The following is a 9715-nucleotide window of genomic DNA, read 5'->3' on the forward strand; positions in this document are numbered from 1 at the left end:
AGACTGTCAGAGCATCCTAAGGTGGTGTTTGTTTTTTTGCCAGAAGCACTTCTGGCCACTTATGTCTGCGCCGCGCAGATGCACCCAGACGTTTGGATGCTGCAGCTTGTTTGTTATCTCGCATACTTTTCATTATAAAAGGTCTGCGAGACCTCTTCACCACGCAGACAATGACCCAAGTCTTCTTGGCACAGACATTAACCTCTTCTTGGCACAGAGGTCTTCTTCCACACCTCCACCCCCACATCCCTGCCACAACCACCGTCACCAACACCCACCTGCCATCACACCCCACCTGCAACCACCATCCACCTGCCACAACCCCCACCTACTCCCGCCGGCCACCACCACTCAAAATCCCCAAATTCAAAAACCACTCAAAATCCCCAAATTCAATAGGCATCTTCCAGGAGGAAGGGACTAGAACTTATCGGTTTTAAGAAGAAACACCCACCAACCAACCATCAACACCTGAAACGCCACTAGTTGCCGTCGATTTCGCCGTGCCGTTGCCGGCATCACTTTCTCTCTCCTCGCGTGTTCGGTGGTGGTGGTGGTTGCGACGGTGTAGAGGTGACGGTGACGGAGGTGGAGGTGGTGTAGAGGTGACGGTGGTGGCTGTGGTGTAGAGGTGACGGTGGTGTAGAGGTGACGGTGACGGAGGTGGAGGTGGTGTAGAGGTGACGGTGGTGGTTGTGGTGTAGTGGTAACGGTGGTGGCGGTGGTGTAGAGGTAACAGTGGTGGTTGTGGTTCAGTGGTGGTGGAAGATGAAGCAGAGAGAGAGAGAGATGAGAAGAGAGGTCTGTGTGTTTGTGTGTGAGAAGAGAAGAGAAGATTTTTGTAGAAAAAAAAAACAAACCCTCTTCTCCTTATAGACTGCAGACATTTGGTCCACCTCTTCTCCTGCAGATACCTGCAGATGTGGTCCGCAGACTGCAGACTTTTTCTCGCAGAAAAAATAAACAAAAGAGAAGGGACCATTAGATAAATAATAAGTTGAAATGAATGCCGGCCAGACAGACAGATATATATAAGCAAGCAGATGGTGGTTTGTTGAGAGGGAAAGTTTCAGATCAAACAAAACAATGGAAGCAGCAATGGGATTGATGAGAAGAATGCCTCCAAAACACACCGAAACCGCTCTCTCCGCTCTCCTCAGCCTCCTCCCGGACCACTCCTCCGATCTACTCTCTCAAATCGATCAGCCTCTTCAGGTACTTTTCACCTTTTTTGTTTTTCAAGCCCTAATTTGCAATATTATACATCGATTCTGTTATTGTAGCTTGAAATTATTGATTTGTTAATCGGTTTTATTGTTATGTGTTGTTTGAGATTCAAAATAGGAGTTCCTAGGGTTAGTAATTTGATTGATTTCAGTTTAGTTAGGGATCCGTATGATGAATAGTTATGTGCATGAAGTTTGAGATTCTGGATTTGTGATTTGGTTTTGTTAGGGCTAGAAATTTGACCGGTTTCGATTTAGTTAGGGCTTGTATTTCATCCACGAGTGCTGAATTATCAATTACAATTGAATAGTTTTGAATCTGTATCGGATTTTGTTGTAGGATTAACCATGCAGTTAGTGAGAATAGCTTGGATCTAACTATCTAAGAGTTGATAAGTATGGCACTATGGCAGATGATGTTATTTTAGATGCAATTGAGGTTTTGGTTCTTGGTGACATAAGGTTCAGTTTGTGACCTTTGCGATTTTTATCGAATTTCATGTGTTTGATTGATGAAGGCTTCCTAGACAATCACAATCTTGTAGTTAGCGGACTACTGCTTTAGTGCTTATTAAAGCCTTCTTGTAGCTATCTTAATGTAGCCGTAATTTTCGTTGATCAAACACAATCGAATTCTACAAAAAAATGTTGTACAATTTGCTTTGCAAAGGAAAATAGTGCAGGTTTCAGTTCAAGATGCCTTTTGGCATAAACAAATATGCATGAGTGCATATATTCTGCATGCTGTATCATCTTGTCTTATATGGATCTTTTTATAAATCCTATGGTTATCTTTTGTTTTGCAACTCCGCTCTTTAAGTCTTTTTACCCTGAACAACAGGTCTTATGTGATGTGGATAATGCAAAAGAGTTCATCTTATGTGAGTACAACAGAGATGCTGACTCTTACAGGTAAGGATGATTCTCATCATAGCTTCTATTTATATCAAGTAAGGATGATTCTCATCATAGCTGACCCTGCAATGTCTTTTTTAAGCTGTTAATTATGCCACATCTAATCAATGGCTTCTAGAACTTAGTTCAACTTCTTGGTATTGTCATATTACGTTGAGTTCCTTATTCTTCATATTCTATTGCAGATCACCGTGGTCGAATAAATATCATCCACCATTGGAAGAGGGGATTTATCCATCATCTGAATTAAGGAAGCTAGAAATCGAAGCAAATGAAATATTTACAGTTTATCGTGACCAGTGAGGTCCTTTACTCACCTCGTCTTAATCTGTATTCATTTTCTGACATAACCCTAACTGTTCTTTTGTAAATGGCTTGTTGTCATTGTTGATTTAATTATCTGTTAGGTATTATGAAGGCGGTATTTCATCAGTATATCTGTGGGAAGATGATGACAATGAAGGTTTCGTAGCCTGCTTCTTGATTAAAAAAGGTTTTGCATGATTACTTTCTTAAACTTTTAAACCTTAACAGTAAAGTCCCATACTTTTATTATTAATATGATTTTTTTTTTTAATTTATTTAAAGATGGATCAAAGTATGCACATGGTAAAAGAGGTTATCTTCATGAGGGTGGGTGGGATGCCATTCATGTTATCCAGGTATTTTTATTTGCTTTATTTGTTTATTATTATATTTTTGTTATCGAAAAAAAGATATATTTCCAACTTTTTGTGACAGCGTAAATTTTTAACTGCTTCAGGTGGGGCCAGAAGTGCAAGGAATGGCTCATTACTGTTTAACAAGTACTATAATGCTGTCGTTAACTACAAACGGTGACACATCCGGCACTTTTAATTTGTCAGGATCCATCAGGAGACAGGTAATTTATAAATGTTTAAATGCACAAAATAACAAAATACATTCATTTTATGATAAACTTAGTTTTTGACATCTTAATATGTTGAATAGATGAAAGCGGACTTGTGTGTTGAAGATGGTCATTTATGCAATATGGGAAAGATGATAGAAGAATTGGAAGGAAAGCTGAGGAATCAACTTGACCAGGTTTGTTTGTTTGTTCATCTGATGAATCACATGCTGACGTGGCAATTCGTTTAGTTTATGTACTGCTGACGTGGCAATTCCAGGTGTACTTTGGGAAAACGAAGGAGATGGTATGTACATTGCGTCCTCCTTCCGAGCTGCTGCTGCCTATGGCCCTACCTGAGGCCAGAAAACCGTAATATATGCCGCTTGTTCATCGTGAAGTTAAGTTGTTCTTTTTATGTTGTTGTGTTTGAATACATAAGTTTGGATGCCAAATGAGATATTAGAGTTTCTGTTCATCATGGTTTTTGAATATATATTGTCAATGTCAATTATGATACACTTTATCATATTCATATAGCGTTTGTTTGTTCATAATGACTCGACTTTGGTGATGGTTATTTTTGAGCACCCCTCTTCTCTCCTATCATATAAGATGTTTGTTATCTTATTTTGTGTACTGGACTAGCCTATCGGATCGGGTTTGCACCTACAAACTACGTTCGGTAATCGATACTTAATCGATTACATTTCACCTTGTCAGGACCTAAAATCGTCAATTGATCAAAGGCAGTCAAATTTCAAAAGATTATACTTATTAATCCAGTTTGATTAGTATATATGTATAAAATTTTGTATATATAAATTTGAAAAATTACATATAAAATTCCAATATCCCTATTATTCCAGATTAATCGTTTTGTGGACATGCTATTCATGTTAAAGTTGAATCTAGGGGTGTAAACAAGCCCAGAGGCTCGAGAGCTACTCGTGATCGGCTCGGTTAAAAGCTCGAATGAGCTGAGCCTTAACGAGTCCGAGCCCGAGCTCGAGCCTGAAATAGAGCTCGTTTTGTTATCGAGCCCGAGCCTGAAATACAAAGCTTGTTTAGGCTCGCGAGCCTAAACGAGCCCATACAAAATTTTAATTTTTTTATATATAATATATTAATAATGATGATAACATTGATAAGCCGAGCTTTGGCTCGTTTAATCGATGTTGAAGTGAGCTCGAGCCAAGCTTTTAGCTCGTTTAAGGTTGTTCTCAAAAGAGTTCGAGCCGAGTCAAGCCGAGCTCGAGCTTTGGGTTCTACTCGCGAGCCGAGCTCGAGCTCAAAGAAATAGGCTCGAACCGATCCGAGCTCGAGCTCGAGCTTCATAAAAACCTAACGAGCCGAGCTCGACCTCGGCCCAGCTTGTTTACACCCCTAGTTGAATCCTTAAATCATCAAATTGGGATAAAAGATAAAACCATCTAGATTTGGACAAATGAGTTCACAAAGTTGGCAATAACAACACAAAACAACTGAAACAAACCCATCCATCCATCTAAACACTGACATGAACCAGATAAACTATATAACTCTCAAACCATAACTAAACCATCAGTCTTTTTTTTAGCCATATGTTTTGATCAAAACCAAATCTTAGCTCAAGCTCCTGCCTCAACTTGGTTACCTAGGGGTGTTGCAACTTCTTTTTTACCAATACTTTCACCTTCCTTCTTTTCTTCTTCTTCCTCTTCTGTGTCACTATCTTCATCCTCTGCAACTAAGATCAATAATATTTAACATCTGATAGATCAAATACACATAGATCAAATAGATTCTTTACCATCATCAACACCTTCTGCATCAAAGCCTCCGCCGCCTCCTAGGTTAAGTTGCTGCGTAGAAGGTAAACAAAATCTCATGTTAAACGCTTCATTAAAGTTTAAATGTGTAATGAATCACTTTCGAAGACATGTAAAAGCTGTACTTACAGAAAAGTCCATGTCACCAAAGTCCATATCAGCTCCAGCTGCATATTCAAAACCACATTATCAGCATATTCACAGAAACATATGCGAAGTTAAGCTTGTGCTGAAACTCGCTTATTAAACAAGCTTGTTTAAGCTCATCTCGATTCAACTTTAAACAATATAAAAAATAAACGCTAACCTTTTTCATCCATCTCATCTTCATCTACCCATTTATCCCAATCCACTTTCACAAACGCCGGTGTCTTCCCCTCTTGCTTCAAAAGCCTATTCCACCATTTACTTTCTTCTTTCTTGATAAGGTACACAATAGCTCTCGACCCGACACTCGCCTTGCTCTCCTGCAATTTGCAGTTTAATTACTTCACTCCTCAATCACTATACATACAACAGGTTAAGAGTATAACTGATTAACTATCATGCTTACATTCACATTCACTTTGTCATGAAGCTCAATGTCAATTTCATAAGGTACACTGTCGGCTCCTGCAGTAGCAGAGAAGTAAAATTTACCCTCTGGCTCGAGTTTAAGCTTCACGTCTTTTGCGTCGGGCAGATCAATTTTGATGAATAGCACATCGGCCCGCTGAGCCCACTTCAAAGGAGGATGTCGACTAACAAATGTTCATAAACACAACAAGATAAAAAATATGCCAATGCATCAAAATTTTATCGCGCTTTAGCTAACTAATCCAATCCAACAAAGATAATACTCGCAATCATAAAAATTTCTGTATAGATCTACATAGACTACCAACACAGGATCCATCAGTCAGCAAAATTATATCGCACTTGAGTTAACTAATCCAATCCAACAAAGATAATACTCGCAATCATCGAATGCATTTACTTAAAACTACAAGACAGGGTCCAGATTCATCATCAAACCCTCATATTGAGGACTTCCATTCCATAGATTCCTTTATTACAGCTACCGAAGACCGGCTTGCTAAAAACTAGCTCGAGCCTACAATTAAGCTTGCTTAAGAAATGAGTCCAAGCACGAGCTTCACTTATCGAGCTCGAGCTAGCTCACAGACCTAAATGAGCCTATTATATAACAACAAAAGAAAAACAACAAAACCACAAGATTAAACGATAACTAACTAAAATGATCTTCTAATAACAGGATAAATTAGATCGTTATGCATGGTGATCACAGTTATATCTAATCAGATTTCCTCAATCCAAAATCACAGCATAATGTTTTTTTTATTTTGCTACGAACAAGGATACATTGAAGATTATATAGAATCTGATTTACGCAAAAAATGGCTCGTAAATCGAATCATCAAACTAACAGGAAGCATACAATTTTTATTTAAAATACAGAGAGAGAGAGAGAGAGAGAGAGAGAGAGAGGTGAAGGAATCAGATGAATTGAAGACGAAATGATACCTCATTGATTGTTGCTGTTTATAACTGAAACGAGAGAATCGATCTTCACTGGAATGATGTTATATTAATTGCTGTTTTGTATTCATAAATGGGTTGGGGTAGAAGAAGAGCGTAGCATCTAGATGCTTCCTAACTCCTGTAAGTAACTAACCAATTAAAGATATTTTATATACATATTTTTTTTTCTTTAATTTGTATTTAAAAATCGCGAAATCCTTAGATATTTTTTCTTCTATACACAATTTGCATATTTACCCTTAAAAAACTTCTTAATTACATATTTACCTAACTTAAAATTAAAATTGCATATATCCCCATTCTTAACTAATAAAATTACAAATTTACCTATTTTGATTTATTTTATTAAAAACAAGTCATGTACTAACCTTTTTACCCTTATTTTTACTAGAACTTTAAAAAATTACATATTTACTCATTTTTACTAGTTTTTTTGGTTTTTTCATAATTCTTTTTTTTTTTTTTTACGTTTTGCTTGTTAGTTTACCCTTAAAAAACTTCTTAATTACATATTTACCTAACTTAAAATTAAAATTGCATATATCCCCATCCTTAACTAATAAAATTACAAATTTACCTATTTTGATTTATTTTATTAAAAACAAGTCATGTACTAACCTTTTTACCCTTATTTTTACTGGAACTTTAAAAAAATTACATATTTACTCATTTTTACTAGTTTTTTTGGTTTTTTCATAATTCTTTTTGTTTTTTTTTTTTTACGTTTTGCTTGTTAGTTTTCCTTTGTTGTTTTTTTTACAATCTAAACACTAAAATTAACCGCTAAAGTACGTAGATGCATATTTTTCTATAGAATATAAACATTTTCTGAATATGTGGGAGCTTAATTAGAGGACTACAGACTAAAAAAAAGAATGTAACTTGCTTTAAACGTATTTTAGTGTATAGATTTATAAATTAGCTGAAGATCATTCTAGTTAGTATTTTTTACTAAGTTATTTGTTTTGTGTTTTTTTCTATTAATCATTAAACGTATTTTAATGTATATATTTATAAATCAGCTGAAAATCACAAACACCTCTAAATATATCTTAGTAAAAAGGCAAAAAAATAAATAAATAAATAAAACTAACTAGCAAAATGTAAAAAAAAAAACAAAAAGAATTGTGAAAAAGTCACAAAAACCAGTAAAAATGAATAAATATATAATTTTTTTAAAGTTTCGGTAAAAAATAAGGGTAAAAAGTCATTATATAACTTGTTTTTAATAAAATAAATCAAAATGGATAAATTTGCAATTTTATTAGTTAAGGAAGGGGATATATGCAATTTTAATTTTAAGTTGGGTAAATACGCAATTAAGAAATTTTTTAAAGGTAAATATGCAATTGTTCCTTTCTTCTAATACGTACTTTTAAAAGGGTGAATCTATTAAGACACTATTGTAACATCCCATAGTTGCATCTAGGCCGCGTATATGCGATATATAGGGTGCTTCAAAATTAGGGACTGACACTACAAAAAAATGAGAGTTTGATTAGTGTCAGTCTTTGATTTTGAGACAACTTTAAGCGTTATGTATTGGCCAATACTCAACTCATATGTAGCTTATGTAGTTTTTTGTTCAATTTTGGACAAATTTTTGTGGCATTTTGTGGTATAAATCTTGTATCGACCAATACAAGGTGTATAGAAGATTTTATTTTTTTCTTAATTTTTTTTTGTCAAGTATTTAACATTTAACAGCATTTATTAAGGTTTTATTTTGTAGAAACACAAAAATTACAATATTTATCGTTTTTTATTTTATATTTTTGTAGTGATTTTTATACTTTTTTTTTACAAATATTTATCCTTTTAACAACATTTATTAAGGATTTATTTTGTAAAAACATGAAAATTACAATATTTATCGTTTTTCTTATTTTATATTTTTTAAAAAGATTTTATACTCTATAAAATACAAAACATTATATAAATAAATAAATAAATAACGTTTATTATATAATACTACTATAAACAATATATTGAAAGTAAACTACTACTTTTTGATACGTAGCCAACCAAACATGCTAAATAGTAAAAAACAAAACATGACACATATATAACATCACTTTGTACATACATAACAAAAAATAGATGTAACTAAATATGTAATACAAAAATACAGAGTCGCCCGTCTATGCTGGCGGATCCTGATCTGCCGGCTAATGCTGACCTGGAGTACCAGGATCCGGATGTTGTCGTGCCGGTGGGAGCGGTCAGTGATCGAGACCGTCTCGTCTTTGCAGATCCTGCAACTTTTCAACCACATACCCCAGCATGTCCTCAATCAAGCTGCTTGATCCGACTAGTAATCATGTGGTAGAAATCCGGAGGCGGTCCAACATCTCGGTAACAGAAGCCACGTCGATTCAATAGGGCGCCAAAACAGCAGCCAAGAAGCTCGACAACATGTTACGAAACTGTAACACCCCAAATTCGTATGACATGATATAAAAATTTAATCGTGATATTTTAATAGTAAGGAGTGGTAAATATAGATTTTTACCACTTTGAAAGTCCTATAAATAATAATAAGTTAAAACCCCTTATGTCGCAACCCTCGTCCCCTAATACCCCGGGAACGGGCGGCCGCGGCCAGTTTCGGTGGTATCTGGTGTTTTATCAATTTTGGCAGCGGAATTTACATCAGGACCATAGTTAGGAAATATTTTATCAGAGTAAAATACCACGCTTTTAATATATTCAACACATGGGAAAATCCCAAGTTTCAAGTACACACATTTTCATAGGGATACACCCTATTTTATTTAATAAAAACATCTATTTATTTTTAGGTAACTTTATTGCCACTTTTCCAAGCCTTCAGTGTTGTCCAGCTGGCTTCTATTTGGCTTTCACATTTTGTTACCTGAAACGCTTTAAAAACATTTTGTCAGTGGGAAATACTGGTGAGTGAATCCCAGTTTAATCAAGTTTTAATAAAAACCATTGTACAATATTGAGAGCGGTCTCACAATTACATTTGTTTCCAAGTCATATCAATTACCACCCGTGGTACTGTCAAACCCGACTTGTGGAAATGTTACTCCTCTCAAGATAGTAACAAATTTTGTATACAAAACCCCAACATACCGACGATAATTGTATCCTTACAAATACTCAATAACTGTTTGATATATAATTAATCGTGTGAGGTTTTGTAAAAACAATTTACAAAAAGGAGATTACTCACAATGTTGTCTTAGATTATCCTTTAGGGTTTCCTGGTGACAATCTATAAATTACACAAATGCACACGTGTTAGTATAATAACCCATTTTAACATTAGTAATACCCTCCCCGAGACGGCATTCCAACGACTACGTCGGGCAGAACCACGACAG

At 35.4% G+C, this 9715-nt stretch overlaps 2 protein-coding genes across 3 annotated transcripts; one reads left to right on the top strand and one right to left on the bottom strand.

Annotated features, from left to right (window-relative positions):
- Positions 1–1018: 1018 nt before the first annotated feature.
- LOC110889088 (probable F-actin-capping protein subunit beta) lies at positions 1019–3569 on the top strand. Its single transcript, XM_022136590.2, has 8 exons — positions 1019–1215; positions 2068–2138; positions 2327–2440; positions 2549–2634; positions 2730–2803; positions 2905–3024; positions 3114–3209; positions 3293–3569. The coding sequence occupies exons 1-8, from the start codon at positions 1087–1089 to the stop codon at positions 3386–3388; spliced, it is 786 nt and encodes a 261-aa protein (XP_021992282.1). The 5' UTR covers positions 1019–1086; the 3' UTR covers positions 3389–3569.
- Positions 3570–4423: 854 nt separating this feature from the next.
- LOC110889086 (co-chaperone protein p23-1) lies at positions 4424–6521 on the bottom strand. 2 transcript variants are annotated; one of them, XM_022136589.2, is made up of 6 exons: positions 6348–6521; positions 5377–5563; positions 5131–5290; positions 4953–4990; positions 4805–4856; positions 4424–4735 (listed from the first exon to the last, which is right to left on the bottom strand). In XM_022136589.2, the coding sequence occupies exons 1-6, from the start codon at positions 6350–6352 to the stop codon at positions 4623–4625; spliced, it is 555 nt and encodes a 184-aa protein (XP_021992281.1). In that variant the 5' UTR covers positions 6353–6521; the 3' UTR covers positions 4424–4622. The 2 variants fall into 2 exon arrangements, with proteins under 2 accessions (XP_021992281.1, XP_021992280.1); XM_022136588.2 differs by having other exon boundaries at positions 4424–4741.
- Between the last annotated feature and the right edge of the window lie 3194 nt (positions 6522–9715).

This window comes from Helianthus annuus, chromosome 11 (assembly GCF_002127325.2).
Source record: "Helianthus annuus cultivar XRQ/B chromosome 11, HanXRQr2.0-SUNRISE, whole genome shotgun sequence".
In the NCBI taxonomy this organism is placed as follows: Eukaryota; Viridiplantae; Streptophyta; class Magnoliopsida; order Asterales; family Asteraceae; genus Helianthus; species Helianthus annuus.

Excerpts from the sequence above, each read along its gene's own strand:
- LOC110889088 (XM_022136590.2), top strand. The coding sequence starts at position 1,087 with ATGGAAGCAGCAATGGGATTGATGAGAAGAATGCCTCCAAAACACACC. Across the intron at positions 1,216-2,067 it reads AAATCGATCAGCCTCTTCAG|GTCTTATGTGATGTGGATAA; the intron begins GTACTTTTCACC and ends CCTGAACAACAG. Across the intron at positions 3,025-3,113 it reads CAGGATCCATCAGGAGACAG|ATGAAAGCGGACTTGTGTGT; the intron begins GTAATTTATAAA and ends TATGTTGAATAG.
- LOC110889086 (XM_022136588.2), bottom strand. Across the intron at positions 4,857-4,952 it reads TTGGTGACATGGACTTTTCT|CAACTTAACCTAGGAGGCGG; the intron begins GTAAGTACAGCT and ends CCTTCTACGCAG. Across the intron at positions 4,742-4,804 it reads TGCAGAAGGTGTTGATGATG|TTGCAGAGGATGAAGATAGT; the intron begins GTAAAGAATCTA and ends TATTGATCTTAG.